We start from the raw sequence: 16040 nt of genomic DNA, 5'->3' as shown, positions 1-16040 counted from the left end.
AGCTAGGATGAGGTACTGTACACCGCCACCCCCCCACCGAATTTTCACAGTTCCTCTGCAAGTTGCATGTGGTTGTGTGAAGCACAAAATTGATTCCCTGAACTAAGAGGCCTCGTAGTTCTGAGGATATAGCGAATTCCCACGGGATTCTAGCGCAATGCCATGAAGTTCGTCCATCCACCCGAGATAATCACATCAAAGTAGGGTACAGTAATGACGAAGCCTTGGAACATATCATTATCATCATCATATCGGAGAGAACTCACTTAAGTTGAGCCGGCCTTCGTTGACTAATATCATTCTCCTTATCTTCTAGCTGTTGGCAACGAGAGGCCTCCATAAAATCCAGTATCTTCATGCCGTGGATCATTAGATTTGAATGCAACGGATCCGCCGCCAGTTTTTGAAGCAGAGTCTCCAGACGTTTAACCTCACGCTGTAACTGCTTGTACTGTTTTTCGACTTGGAGTAATATTCCACCACGGTTTTTCAAAATGATTGGATCTTTCTTTTTCAACTATGAATGAAGGCAGAGAAAAAGAGTATGAGTGTGGCTCTTGATGTTTTCCTGACGAGTAATACTCGAATTTTCCCGGGGACAAGAGTAAAAACAAAACGATAAACCAATCAAACCACGTGAGTAGAAAATACAACTCAACGCAAAAACGATTGCTCCATCGAAAGGCAGTTTTTCAGATCTTGGGTGATATCCTGTATCAAACAGTATTCACGTTTCTGTAATTCCAATTTCTTTTAATAGACAACTAGGTCATGAGGTGAACCGAAACAAGACTCCGGAATTGTATAATGTCTGGCGTAAGATTCGGGAGGATCCTTAAGTTCATGCCAGTAAGTCACCGAAAACTGCTGAGCCATGGAAGCAAACATTTCCTCAGTAATATAGCACTTAGTGCTAATTATTAGTTTAATAGTTAAGTATGGTTATTTAATAGTTTGTTGAATAGCTAAGAGATCCCAAGATTGTCTTGAACTATCGCCAGTCGGTTTGAATTGTGTGTCTTGGCGCACATTCCAATCGCAGTTATGCCCACTTCCGGTCATTGCTTAACAATCTGCTCTTCTTCCGGGTGATGTTCATTTGTGTAATTTTTATGCTTTTGGAAGTAACCTGGGGCAGTTTTACACAGGGAAGTCAAGTATCGAGCTCGCAATATATTAGTACTTTACTTATCTACAGAAATAATATATTAATTTGTCTGTGAATATGTGAATAGCAGTAAGCAAATCGAAATTATGATGCTGAACTTTGGGTTCCCAGGATTTGTTAGAAACTGTAAATAATCACTTCGCCGTTAGCCTGACGATGCGGGTTTGCAACGCAGCAAGGACTGGACGTTCCCGTGATATATTTTAACCATTCTGCAATCAAATAGGTAATTCCTGAAAAAGTTGCGAAATGCACGGTGTGAAAATAAAAATCCCTCGCGTTCAGGAGTAGTTTCGAAACTGCCACTGACGGTAAATCTGATATATTATCGGCTACTGACATGATTTCAGTAGCTGAACGAATGGGTAAAATTGGATCAGCCGTGTTAGAACCAGAACCAGGCCAGTGTTTTTTAACAGGGTAACTTATCGCGGTGACACTGTGAAAATGAATATAGACCTCACTGAAGTGCTTCGAGTGACACTGACTAAATGTCGTATCTTCTATCGACGCCGTTGAGCTGGGAAAATCTGAGGCTCTCTACCGTTGCCCGTACTTAAATCTGGCTTGTTCACCGAGTAGACGAAATATAAAAATGTTCAATTGTTTTGTCCAATTTTGAGGCACAGTGTCACGACCAAGCTGTTGTTGGCATTGTTTGTGATGACACCCGTGGTGTATTACGACGTTTTGGTATGCTACTGAACGCTGAGTTTCATGCGTCCAACTACCATGGTATCACTGGGCCACAACTTTCCGATCGTGTTGTCGTTCCGAGCGCACCGAAAAGTCAATGTGGCCTCGTAGAGCCGAAGAGCAATAGGCCCGCCGGTTTAATTTGCAGAAGAATGAAGACATTCTCTAGATAAATATCGAGCTACAAGATATTACACTACTGCCATGCTTTCCGCCCGCATTCGTCATGGTATGTCGTGGATGACCGAGGAATGATTCGTTTTAAATTGTGTACGAACGACGGTTAATCGTAATACTCATCGGTCAATCGTAGCTACAGAAGAGTGGCCGAGCTCTTATGTACAGTTTCGAAGCCACCATGAATTTTCAAGAGGCGAAGTGTTTATGGACCCCAATAAGGATGAAGCAACTGCACGATGTTTACCAACTTCCCAGCATGAGTTGATTTCCGTTTGTAGGACGAAGTGCACTGCTAAAACTCTACGAGATGGCTCCATAGTGTCAATCCCACCTGAGAAAGAGGACTCAAAATAACAAGCTTCAAGATGCCGGCTGTACACAGTGAGACACGTCGCACTCAAGAGGAATCTTTACTAGTCAATCCCAGAAAGGTTTGGTTTGAACCGGTACCTCCATTGCCGCCACGCTGGATAACGATGATCACGATTGAATGGAAAGAAAGAGAAGAGGTTCATCGAGGCTAGTTCGAGAGCCACTAGTAAGTGGGGAACAGCCTTTTCCATAGACAACACTAAGCGAACAAGAGTTCGTACCCTTAACTTAGGGGACAGGTCACTGAAATAATACATCGTATGAATTCTGCGGAGAGCGTAAAATCAGATCTAGTCGCCTGCAGCTTGTATTCCAAATAAGAAAGCAGGCAGCAAGCTAGAAAGTCCAAAGGATGGCTGGATAAGACAGGAGACCACAAACAGCACATAAGATTGCAGAAAGCTCCTCGATAGCCCGCGATCGGTTTCATCCATCTTGGGGTTTATCTGGTAGGCATAGCCCCGGGAGTTTCCTTTTGACCTAAGCAGATACTGTTTTCGGGCGCAATATACACTAATGCCCGCGTCGATTCACCGTGCGACCTGGTTGGATTCGGTACTCATACGTATCGTACTCAACTCAATGCGGTATCAAGATGAGATTGATGCTAGGAACACTCTTCATACGAATAAAGTCTCAAAAGGTCTTGCCGACTAAGTCACCTCTATTGACAAGTGTCCATTCGTGACGTGCAGGAAAGGGCATCAGTCGTGCAAAGAGATCTAGCAAAATACCAAACGCCAAGACTACAATTCTTCAGAAAAGATATATTGTGTGTGAAAGAAACGGAAACTGTGGATACCTAGGGTCACAATGACAAGACAAAGCGAGTGAAATATTCATCCTATTTTACGATTATAGAAAAACGGAGAATATTTGATTATCACAATGTTCACTAGATTCCTAGGGTACTGGCTTGAAAGACAATACTGTTATATTAGAGGGTTATTGCAGAAAGGATAATTAGACAGACAATGTACCGTATGAGGGAAAATGGCAGTAAAAAGTTCGCATTAGTGAGTGGAGAAAATCCAACATACCTCAGTGTCCCTGAATTGTGAGAAACTAGTTTGCCACGCATCCAACGACTCAAAAACATCCTTGTGGTCGGCATAGAAAATTTTCCAGTAAACAATCTACAAAGTCACGATAGGTGAGAAGCGAAAGATTGAAGATGATTACATCGGCTTCGAGTCGCTCCAGAACCGATTCACTGCAATCCTCGCTATCCCGACTCATCGCCGCGACTCGGTCGTTTTCGCTGAGACGGCATGCATCCCATAACTCTTGAAGTTCTGTTCGGCAATTATGTATGAAAACAGATAAGTTCTTGCGTCGCAGCTCCGTCAAGCGATCACGTTCCTCTCGAAGCTGAGAATTGGTGGAAATGATTTTTTTTAAAAAAAACAGGATAGAGCTTAGCAAGATTTCGAGAAGCCTTGGTGGTTATGAGGAACAAATTCGATTCGTACAGAAGATACAAAGTACACCTACTTTGAAAAGCAGTTCAGAGTAACTTAAAAAAAAGACAATTGTAAAAAGTTAAGCTTTTCGCTCTTCGGTCACAATCTTAACGGCTTCGACCAGTGAAACGACGTATTTGACAGCCGTGACAGCTATAAATTGGTGACACAGTCACTGACGAACCAGTACAAGACTAGCGACGAAAAGTTTGGAATAAAACTGTCGACTCTAGCCAAGAAGTGTGGGAAATCCATTTATCGAATAATTCGACTGTTTGGTTACTGTCATTAACTTAATGATATACGTCCACTAGACTGCAGTAGAAGGCTTGATGAATGCATCTGACATAGAATCAGTAGTTATGTGGTAATGACAAATACTGACTTCCGTCGTCCGAGGTGACAAAGGTGAAATTTCCCGAAAGCAGAGTTTCGCATGAAAGATCCGTGTCATTGTTGTCGTCTGCTTATTAATGTTATCGCCCTAAATACTCGTACTGAAGGTCTGGGTGTACATTTCAGCTCATCCACGCTTATTCTTAGACAAGTAAAACGCAGTTTATTATCGATAACTCGGACTCTTTTCTAATATGTTCTTGGAAGTATTCCAAACGTCTCAATTCGCCCTTCTATACGGCCACGAAGCCTGGAAAGCCCAAAACAAAAACCTACAAAAAATCTTCAAGTATTTGATGGCCACCGTCTTTGATGCACTGCAGGACGTAATCGACCACTAAGGAATGAACCAACCTCCATCATTAGGCCATTATTATTAACATTACTACTGGTTTAGTACGGTCTAGACATGTCTACCCAAAGTTAGATAAAAGTACAAGAGAACGCGAAATGGAGGCGCCGTCACCAAAACGAATGCATCAAAATCCTCGATCGGGGACTATCCTATACCTTACTCAGACAGTACATAACAAAAACTATGTTAAGATACGCAAGTGCAAGTAACAGGCTACGTAGGATAGTTGTGATACGATATTCTATTGAGTATCCCGTGAAAATCAAATTGATTTGCAAATGAGTGTATTTCTCGAAAACAGTCCACTTTGGGTTCAAGTAGAACATAAGGTTGACGGAAACTCGTGGACTGCGCCCACCTGATGAGCCCCAAGAAGGGCGAAACCGGTCGTGGGCTGTCGAAGAGTTTTCAGTAACATTCTGAGTAGTCTACTTTATGACAATATACTGCGGTATCTCGAATATCGTGCCAACTGAAACATGAGGCAGTGGTCTATGTGCAGCACATTCAGTTGTAGAATATCATAAATGAGAGATTCAGTTGAGTCTCTCGTGAAAACCAAATTGATTTGCAAATGAGTGCAGTTCTCGAGACCAAATACTTACTTGAGTGAGGAAACTGGAGGACGTTGGTTGATCCAAATCCAGAAAATCCGCATGATCAAGATTGAGGCGAAGAGCAAGCTTTTCTATTTCTACGCACAACTGATCACACTCAGACCGGACGGCAGAGAGAAGCTGCTCACAGGCACACTGCAAAGTATCAACCTCGGACAAAAACGCCTTCGATAGGGGGAGTGTTTCAAGAGCATCTTCGGATTTGAGCCGAATGAAAAGACTGCGTGTAGCTAGATCCCCGATATCGACTGCTCCATGGATGTTCAGTATTTCCTGTCGCAGTTCCGACAGACGAAGCAGCCGAGAGCGCTATCAAACAAGTAAGGAATGCTTGGTTTGGTCACATACCTTCTCCTGTGTGAGAAAATCCAAATTATCCTTGAGCGTGCGCAGCTGACCTTGATTCGGAACGTGTCGGAAGAGAATGACAGCCGTTGGTTCATCCAACCTGGCAGCCAGAGCCTCTTCTTCATTACGGAGGCTATTGAAAGTTTCGGTAATTGAGGAGGCTTTCTCTTCCAACAATTTGAAACGGTCAAACAGTGCTTTCTCGGTCTGAATTAAATTCAAAGGCTCAGCTAATGTGCTGTGGGTAAAACCGAGTTCGGATTCTAGTTCACTGATCTTCACCTTCGAAATTATTTTCAATCATGGTTAGACCAGGAGGAATTACCTTGAGTTCCTTGATTGAGTTCACTATTGTTTGTTGTGCTACTATCTCCTCGTCAAACATTGCATCCAGCATAGAGTACAAGTGAGTAGACAGCGTTTCCTTCCTAGCTTGGAGTCGCGTGCCCTCTATGCCCATCGCAGACCATATCTGACCAATGGTTTTCACTTTCTCGGCTACGTTTTCGCCCAAAAGTTTTGCCCATTCTACATCCATTGGGCTGCAGGATAAAAAATAGCCAAATACTTACTTGAGTGAGGAAACTGGAGGACGTTGGTTGATCCAAATCCAGAAAATCCGCATGATCAAGATTGAGGCGAAGAGCAAGCTTTTCTATTTCTACGCACAACTGATCACACTCAGACCGGACGGCAGAGAGAAGCTGCTCACAGGCACACTGCAAAGTATCAACCTCGGACAAAAACGCCTTCGATAGGGGGAGTGTTTCAAGAGCATCTTCGGATTTGAGCCGAATGAAAAGACTGCGTGTAGCTAGATCCCCGATATCGACTGCTCCATGGATGTTCAGTATTTCCTGTCGCAGTTCCGACAGACGAAGCAGCCGAGAGCGCTATCAAACAAGTAAGGAATGCTTGGTTTGGTCACATACCTTCTCCTGTGTGAGAAAATCCAAATTATCCTTGAGCGTGCGCAGCTGACCTTGATTCGGAACGTGTCGGAAGAGAATGACAGCCGTTGGTTCATCCAACCTGGCAGCCAGAGCCTCTTCTTCATTACGGAGGCTATTGAAAGTTTCGGTAATTGAGGAGGCTTTCTCTTCCAACAATTTGAAACGGTCAAACAGTGCTTTCTCGGTCTGAATTAAATTCAAAGGCTCAGCTAATGTGCTGTGGGTAAAACCGAGTTCGGATTCTAGTTCACTGATCTTCACCTTCGAAATTATTTTCAATCATGGTTAGACCAGGAGGAATTACCTTGAGTTCCTTGATTGAGTTCACTATTGTTTGTTGTGCTACTATCTCCTCGTCAAACATTGCATCCAGCATAGAGTACAAGTGAGTAGACAGCGTTTCCTTCCTAGCTTGGAGTCGCGTGCCCTCTATGCCCATCGCAGACCATATCTGACCAATGGTTTTCACTTTCTCGGCTACGTTTTCGCCCAAAAGTTTTGCCCATTCTACATCCATTGGGCTGCAGGATAAAAAATAGGTTAATGGGAAACAAAGCGCACGACGAATATCACGATAAATACTACTGAAGTCTTCCTCTTAGCTTTTATCCTTGAACTAACCCCACATCAGGTAGGGGACGATTGAACTAAAGAAAAACCGCAATACGGTAATCTTTCCTCATGCATGGTAACTGACCTAGATGAGCCACAACAGCGTTCCACGCCGGAGCAAAGCCGCTTTCAAGAGGCGTCGAAAATCCCATTCTCACCGTGTTTTCTGGGAAAGGTGCAGCAGTATGATGCGCCTATTAAAGGTTGAACCGAACTCGAATATTACTGTACCAATATTCAGGTGAGCCCTAAAATCCCTAGTCACTCCCTAGAACAGGGTGATCTTCAAGTTTAAGAAGAACTGTCACATAGAAGTGTACAATCAACAAAGGACTCCTCTGCCTGTCTAAACAGAGGATTCTTTTGAAGCACGATAAGCCATGCATTCAGGGCTTAACAACCGTGGTGGATAGCCCTTCAGAACGACACTCGTCATCATTGTCATCAACATCGTCATCGGCGGCAGTACACCAATCTTCAGTATTGAAGCTTCATCGCTGACAGTAACGTCAACATTGTAGAAGCCCACGTCCGTAAGTTTGTCGTCAAACAATTTTCGCGCTGTACGACATTTGTGAACGAACGAAAGAGGAAAGCATCGAAAATATCTCTCATAAAAGCAGCCCTCCTGACAGAGTAGTTTCGACTTGAAGGTGAAGTAGCCTGTTCAACAACCTAACCACTTTACACGGTGGTTCCCAGTCGTTCCTAAGCAGTTATGGAATCAATCAACGAAATCACACCATTGGTTGGTGATCAGCTTAGTTCAGTCGGGCTTTCAGCTGAAAACGTGCACCGAAGTGCAGTGGTTCCAGCTGCTACAGCTGAAGGTTAAAGGGAATAAGGTAATGAGAGCCACGTGTTGGAGGCGATGGACCAATCGGTACGTGGATGTCAAATGGTCCTATTTGTTCCGTACAGTAAGGGTTGGCATTTCCGCAGTGAAGGCGATAATTTTGATGCAAGACCATCAATGGTTGCATGATATTCACATCTGTCAGGGTCATTCATCACTGGTTGGGCGAGATGGCCCAAGTGGTTAGAGCGCGAATTTACTGACCGGAAGGTTCGTGGTTCGAATCCGACCTCCGCCTCTCGATTTCCCCTGTCTAGGCTTGGGCAACCTGGCAGTATCCCAGCCCTCGTGCTTCCTTCGGGTGGCATGGCAGTTAGGCACCGGGAGGGTGCTACAGCTGAACGCTTTCCTTCTTTTTCATCACTGGTTTGTTTCACCCAACGATTCCCATTCGGGGAAACGGTAGTTACCGACGCGACTCAGTTGGCCGATACGAGCCAAGTCGTGGATCGTCCGCTTCTGGGTCATCTCCATCCGACACACGGCTGGGTGAGAAAGGGCTTTATGAGGCAAGCGGCCTTCAGTGTAACCTCTGGAATGACCCGTTGATCTATCGAGGTAGAGTTACTTTGCTGGTATACCTCGCCATTGTTCACCTGATGTTCCTACGAGACCCACACAACACTTCAGAGGCACTGATGGCCACACATGGACTGCATCGAAGGTCCTCCAGACGCAGCGCCTATATCTTGGATCCATAAAATGGGACAGATCGGGCCGCGGCATTGTACACCAAACCCTTAACAGTCAAACAGATGTCACACCAACGCCATAAATCTCAGAGGTTGGCAAACGCTGCCATGGTCTTCCCGATTTCGGAAGTGATTTCATCCTTCGCCAATCCTCAACCACTAATGGAACCGTTCAGGTAAGCGAACTTATCTTTCGCTAGAAGGGGAGTATTTGTAGCCATCCCTTAACCCGCATACTCGACTGTTCAGCTCACAGTCACTCAGAAACCACGTCACACAAAGGTGACTCGTCTGACATTGACTATCCGTACCATCTAGTAAGCTGACAATCCTACGCACACGCAAATGTACCTACACGTAGGAAAACCCAGCACAGTTAACACACAGGGACTCGCGCGCGCACATAGGAAGCAGGAGGTCAACCACTTTCCACAACTCCACGGACAATTATGGAAAACGTGTGGCAGCTATGCTGCGGAGAAAACACGTTCCCGCTGTCTGGACTTTCACCAAGGAACTCTCACCAACGATAAGTTCCCTTTTGGACCCGCTTCCATTTCGCATCGCATTTACTTTTATACGCGCCGCAACTCACCAATGTCAACCATAACATGTGCACTAATACACCTACAAGCATAAAGTTTGTGCTCGATCCCACTCAGTCTCATAGTAGCAGCCTACACTTTACACATAAGAGGTGCATACTGAACCGTACAGAAGAATTATTTAGGCTGTTGAAAATAGTTCGCATTTCTAAAGCGTCCAATCCAAGAAGAGCAAAAGAAAGCCTCAAACTATTTCGATCCTCGAGGTGCTAGAGGGAGGCAAAGACTCAAGCAGCATATCGAGGACATCCTTGCCTAGCACCACTGAATTAAATGAACTTGGGGGAATATGCCGTAGATGTGCGCGTATACAAGAGAAGGTACATAAAGATTTTATAAGAGATAAGAATTTAGAAGGGACACCCTTTGTCGATAGACACAACACACCTTCCAAAGATCACCGATCGCCGATGAATAGCTATCACTGTTGATAGTAGGAAGTAATGGCGCGGTTCCAACACGACTCTAAGGGAAGACACAATCAATGTAACCCAACACCAGGGAGAAATTCACCTTGAATCTCGAGGGGAACTACCTTTTCCGATGATGAATCAACCTGCGTAGGATAATACCACTGGGTCGATATCCCGATGGTTCTCCCACGACGTTCCTATACCCTTTTGGAATATAAGAAACACCATCGAGCAGGTCCATTCTATCGGCAGGCTTTCCTAATCCCAGATACTTTGGAGTAGGATCGTTAGGTTATTCACGACGGAATCACCACCTTCTTTGAAGAGTGCAGGATTCAAACCGTCTGAACCAGCTGCCTTGTTGCGCTGAAATAATGAAACTGCACGCTGGACTTCAGTTGTCCATGACGGATTGGTATCAAAGTTCTGTCCAGTTTTATTTCGTCCTTCCAGAGGCCGAGCTGGAGAGGCTGCCTGAATTGTCCTTCAAAGTGTACAACCCATTGTTCAAGACAACTTGTCTGTAAGTAAATTGAGGCCTCATCCTTTTCGGGGAACGGTTCACTGACATCGGTCCTCCACAGACCTGTTGATCGGATTAGCTGGAATAGAACGAGATTGTTTGCCCTTGCAAAAGCTTTATCCGTTTCCAGAGCTTTCGCTGTCTACCAGCACTCTGTCACTAGACGGAATATGCGCGCATCGTTTTAGTCGTTGGCTGATGGCAGACTTTTCTCGGCTTCGATCAGAGCTGCTGATCATGACGACATCTAGTGTTCATTGCAAGCGGCCTCGGGCAGACGGCTACAAAAGCTGTGATCATAGTCCTTTCACCTTTTCTAGTCGTCATCCAAATCATCATTGTGCCCGTCAAGTTCTGGGAGCTTCCTAGCCAATTTAACTAGGTATTGCTGAGGTACAGGCACTTTGCAGGTGGTGAGCTGAACAACTTCACATTAGCCGGTGTTTAAGAGGCAGAGCGGATGGATATGCGTGTCCGCACAATGCTGTGATCGGAGCCCAATGGCATACTCTACAACGGACAACAATCTTAAGTCGAAGTTTTAGACAGGTAGCTGGTTATATGGTCCTATTGGTTTATAGTAGGCGGAAGCTCTCAACGAACCTAAATGGAATGCGAATGTCGTTCAGACGGACTAGACGTTTCTTTCAGGCAGAGCTAAAAAACGCCGTCCCTGCAATTTCCGATAATAACTAAGCACTGGTGACCAGCCTAAAGAACCTACTACGAACCACACCGAACGAGGGGAAACGTCGGACGAATGGGGACATCCTAAGTATGGATTCGGCATGTTCTTCCACAGACTGACTACATAAGGAAGGAGTCAAGTTCGTGAGTGTTAAACGGGATTCCCCTCTATCCAAGAACACACTGATCACCTCTCGGTTTGCAGCAAGTGCACGAGCAGTACCAACGCTTGGAATTCGATTCAAGTTATCAGCTATAAACCGTATGCCATAGGTACACTGGTTCCAGCTGCTAGTTTCGATCACCGGAAAACGGGGAAGTGGAATATACAGCCAAGCATTGGAAAAGAAGGCATGTTCAGTTCGTTCGGAACTTGGGTAGCTACGCATTAAAGGCGGTAGATTTGATGCACAAACGCCACTAACTGCGCGATTGAGCCATTCCCACCGTTGGTGGGTTGAGTTCCGGGGTCCCTATCCAAAGAGACGACAGTTGCCAACCCGATTAAGTTTACTGGTTAGTGTCTTCGTATTTGTTGCCAGGTCATACATGGTCCAACTCTCAGTGGCTTCGACTCAGTAGAGGGCTGAGAAAAGAGCTCTGTGAAACAGACGATCTTCTGGCATGCGGAGTAAATGTCCCAACCAGCGCAACCTATGAGGCGTAAATAATTCATCTATGGCGGGAGAGTTCCTTCTTCCTAAGACCATCTGGCGTAACTCAGCACTAATAATCCGTCGGACCTGCCAAAAGCTTCGGAGACCCCGGTGATCAAATACTGACATTTTCCGTATGCCTTCTGCGCGTAAGGGCCACGTTTCTGATCCATTAAGCAGTATGGATTGCACCACCACAGTGTAAACTCTTCACTTGACAGAGAAACTCACGTTACGTCGACGCCAAAGGTGTGGGAGGGTGGCAAAAGCTGCCCTGGCCTTTCTTTTTTGCATACTGCCTCACTGACCCCTGTATATTCTGATCCGACAAATAAACGCCGTTTACCGCATCGACCTGCGTTAGTCTTAATTGAGCCAGACAACCGTACATCGCAAAGGCGACTGTTTATTGGAATCCAGTCCAGTAACGCGCTTCTGGTTTGGGATTGAATGCAACTCCCACACCGTGGATACCACGAGCCATTGAGTCAGGATCACTGGATGCCCGAAGAGTGAAATGTGGAACAGCTGGGCTCGTCCTAAGCGGCTTGAGGGACACGACCGAAGTGGGGTCTTGTATGCGTGCTTCGGAGACACAACATGCATCGATAGAGGGGAAGCAAGGGATGCCTGTTGCCCAATTTGATATAGATTACGGACATTTAAAGCTGCAACGTGATTCAGATCTTTTGAGGTTAGTAGGTGATTATTTCGGTTTGTTTTTCTGGGCGATGATTGATACACGGGACTGGCTAGTGGACTAGCAGATGGGTCGACTGCACTGCAGTGTATGATGGGTTGGGAGGGAACGAGAGAGTAGGCCGGTGAGCGAAGAGCTGCAAGGGCAAATGATATTTCGAGGTTGCCCAGGCCGAAGAAAGGGGTTTAGTTGAAATACCCCAACTTGAGCCTTTGACTCAACAGTCTGACCCACAAGGCAGTGGGAGGATGGAGTGTTTTGTTCGGGGGCCCTGTCTTTAGCCTCTGACTCAAGAGTCTGGATAGCGAGACAGCGGTTGTCAGGGCTATCTTCGGAGACCTTTCCCGGAGCCAATAACTCAATAGTCTGACCTATTTGGCTGCAGGAGGCCAGCCTGGCCCGAGAGCGCAAGGAGTAGGATATTACGGTCTCACTCCTGATGCGGCTGCGCACAGCAGGTGCGTTTTGAGCAGCACCAAACTCTCTGGTTTTAAAAGTATTTCGAATGTATTGAATAATGCGCCGGCGGCCAGGTCAGCCGTTGGGCGATCGGAGTGTGCGGTTTTTGGGACCAACCTTTTCTAACCCGTCCTTCCTCGTGGGAAGGCAACGTCGCCGCTTCGATAAATAAGAACAGGCTGGTCGCCTGGAGGGAACACCTTACTGCCTTCACACTCCTATCGCAGAGGACAGTACGACTTTACCTCCAGACCGCCTCATAATACGATTACCCACAGTACGGTGACTCGCTGTTCCTCTTCGGGCTGCTCCCCGTTGGTCTTCCTGGCATGGTTGAACCTTTAAGAACTGGGTTCCAGCAAGAATAGTCCGCAGGATTATTGCGGCAAAGAAGCCCGACCACCACTACAAGGTGACAGCTTTAGGTCGGCATGATACCATACAGGTGCACAGGGGAGCAGTCGAAAAACAAACAGGGCTAAAACCGACTTGAAAAATTTGAACAAGAATCGGATAACGGAAACTGAGAAACCACTAATTATAAGGGAACCTTTTAGTAGCTTACTGTCAACTCAAATATGTGAGGGGTTAAGACGGAAGGTTCAGTGGAAATTCCTGCTGACCAAATATATGTAGCAGAANTCCAATTCAGAGCTCAATAGCGCTGCAAGGCATAAAGTCACGTTTACATTTCAGAAACTGACCGAGGATATAAACCCATGGGCCACAGCTAGAACTAAAAAAACACGACCCACTGAACTTAAATATCTTTGATGACCTCGCTAACCGTCAGTTTTTTCTAAATGAGACGTACACAGTACATACCAAACATTTGTCAAACCCCTCAAAATAAAGTCTCAAGCCTACAAAATAACTCGCTTAGGGCTTACATGTTCGCACTCTGAAATAAGGACAACAAGTGGTTCTTGTCTGTACCTTAGATTCCCTCTGGTGACGAAGAGGCTGGTGTGACCGGATACACAGTATTCTGTAAGGTACTTACCGACACTTGCCCCTTAGTCTGTAACGTCTATGAAAGAATTCCGTAGGGTCCCGTGTCAACCTATGTCCAGGCGGACTGTATCCCTGAATCCGCCAAGACCAGGTTCTTTTATGCTTCTGGCGCTGTTACGAAATTAACACACAAATAACGCGGCATCACTCTGGTACGCTTGGCGCCACCAAATGGCTGGTTGTCTTGCGTAAGTCGCTAAGCAGAGACCTTCCGCAATTGCATGATTTCGGCGGACTGTTTACCAGTAGTACAAACTTCTGGAATAGTGGAAATCGTGTGGCCCCAGGGTACCTGTCAAGAAACCCGCCAGGAATTCGAAGGACAGAATACTACTTACGACTGCTTCCAGAACATCTGCATTATATCCGACCGTACATTTATGCACTGCCACTTTTCATTGCATCGTGGGAGGGTGATGTAATGCAGCAAAGAGGTACTCATTTGCAATAGTGATGACAGTATATTAAAATGCAGCGTCAATCATTAGCACAGTCAGGTGGTATACCAGGTCATGTGTTAGCACGTGGCGATGTTAAGGTGCCCCCTCCTTAAGCGTTTGAGTGTTCCCCAAGTGGGCTTTCTAATTCAGCATGCGACATAGCACATCCATAAGCGCACCTGTCTTACAGTCATACTTTCATTCGACGAGGACTTTGGGAGCTGGGAGAGATAGCTACGCATTAGAGGCGGTATCTGACATAAATGGTGCCTAAATACAGGGATGTCGGTAGAGTTTTTATTGGGGAGATCGGAAGGGTAGCGCTGAAGGCACCGGCTCGGATACACGAGCACCACTGAGGGCGGGACTGGGCTGTGTTCGACAATGTTTCTAACCACCGATGTGTCTCGGAGTCCAAATCAAAGTAGACGGCAATGAACAGCGCAGCTGGGTTATCTGGTAATGCCTTTCATTGTTTGACTTCCTCCGCTAGCTTCCGCTCTTCATGCGATTATGGAAAGAGGGCTGTTCGAGGAAGTCGGCCAACTGGCGTACGCAGCACGTGACAAAGCCAGCGCAACTTATGAGGTGTGGTCAGTTCATCCATCGTAGGTGAGTCATTCCTCCGGGAAATCGTCTTACTTCAACAATGCTTAACAGGTGTTCCCACCAGACTCGGGAAATGCCCCGAAGACGTCTATGGTCAAACACTGAAAGACTTTTACGTCAGCAGGGCGCGGCGGCTGTTCCTGACCCATATAATAATATGGAGTGCGCCGCCGCATTGTAAACTCGACCCTTGAAGCCAGCTAGACTTGTTTTGATGATTATGACCAGTGGATAGGTCTATTTGTAGGAAGGAATCCGGATGAACGTCATTGTGGGATTCTTCATATCCGGAACCTGGGAAAGTTACTGCTGTTACAATCAAAAATTCCTTTGTGAAAGGTCACAAAGGGCGCTTGCAAAAAAAGTTCAGCTGTAACACCCCTCCGAGACCTACCTGCCATGCCATGCGAAGGGAGCACGAAGGAGGTAATGCCAGGTTGCCCAAGCGTAGACAGGGGAAGTCGAGATGCAGAGGTCGGGTTCGAACCACGGACCTTTTGGTCAGCGAATTCGCGCTCTAACCAGTTGAGCCGTCTCGCTTGTAGTCGTAAGTAAAAGCTGGACACAAATCCACTCAAACCCATCCTAAGTTTGAACCACTCACTAGTAACACATTAGTAGTGTGCATCCCCACAAATGGACGCAGTCGTCTTTTGGGCTGACTGAACAAAATACAATTACTGATCCCCAAATTATCCTTGAAATATGCGCGAAGGGTACATATCTTCACGGGATCTTCCGAAGTCCAACGGAGTCGTTCCAGTTAGCCGATACGTTTGAGATATTTCAATGGCCACGGAAAACTTGGGAAATTTTTTATCTACTTACCCAGACGGCTGAGCTTCTGAAGCACGTCCTGCAACACGCTAAATGAATGCTGCCGGAAGATCTGCTGATTGACTAGGGCAAACGCAGGGCTATCGTTGCCGTCAGTTGCGTCACTTGGGGACCCATATCAAAGTCCTGCAATTCCACTGTCCGCACCACGCCCAATAGATCCCCACCAATTTGGCAGTCTTCAAAAGAGTTGGGTTGCAAACTGTAGTAAAATGCAACAATGGGATTATTTATCTGCAGTCCTAAAAACGCCTGTTTCCACATAACGATCTGTTTAGCCCGCCAAATTGCCTCGCAGTATCTCCAGCCACGACGGGCACCGAATTTTCAGGTCGACTACATACCTACACCACCAGTGGTGTGAAACGTGAACCAGTGCGCAGGAAATG

At 46.0% G+C, this 16040-nt stretch overlaps 1 protein-coding gene across 1 annotated transcript in view; it reads right to left on the bottom strand.

The window, feature by feature from the left end:
• The window catches only part of T265_00539 (hypothetical protein), a gene marked incomplete at both ends in the record, with an annotated part of 23181 nt that extends 7783 nt beyond the window's left edge, over positions 1-15398 (bottom strand). The window contains 10 exons of the mRNA XM_009164343.1: positions 267-517; positions 3457-3552; positions 3599-3787; positions 5236-5556; positions 5596-5877; positions 5921-6067; positions 6168-6488; positions 6528-6809; positions 6853-7025; positions 15209-15398. Of these exons, the coding sequence (XP_009162607.1) occupies positions 267-517; positions 3457-3552; positions 3599-3787; positions 5236-5556; positions 5596-5877; positions 5921-6067; positions 6168-6488; positions 6528-6809; positions 6853-7025; positions 15209-15398 (2252 nt within the window). The remainder of the gene's footprint in view (positions 1-266; positions 518-3456; positions 3553-3598; positions 3788-5235; positions 5557-5595; positions 5878-5920; positions 6068-6167; positions 6489-6527; positions 6810-6852; positions 7026-15208) is intronic.
• Between the last annotated feature and the right edge of the window lie 642 nt (positions 15399-16040).

The sequence above is a fragment of the Opisthorchis viverrini genome (assembly GCF_000715545.1).
Source record: "Opisthorchis viverrini unplaced genomic scaffold opera_v5_5, whole genome shotgun sequence".
Taxonomy (NCBI): domain Eukaryota; kingdom Metazoa; phylum Platyhelminthes; class Trematoda; order Opisthorchiida; family Opisthorchiidae; genus Opisthorchis; species Opisthorchis viverrini.
This window is presented reverse-complemented; position numbering and strand designations above follow the sequence as displayed.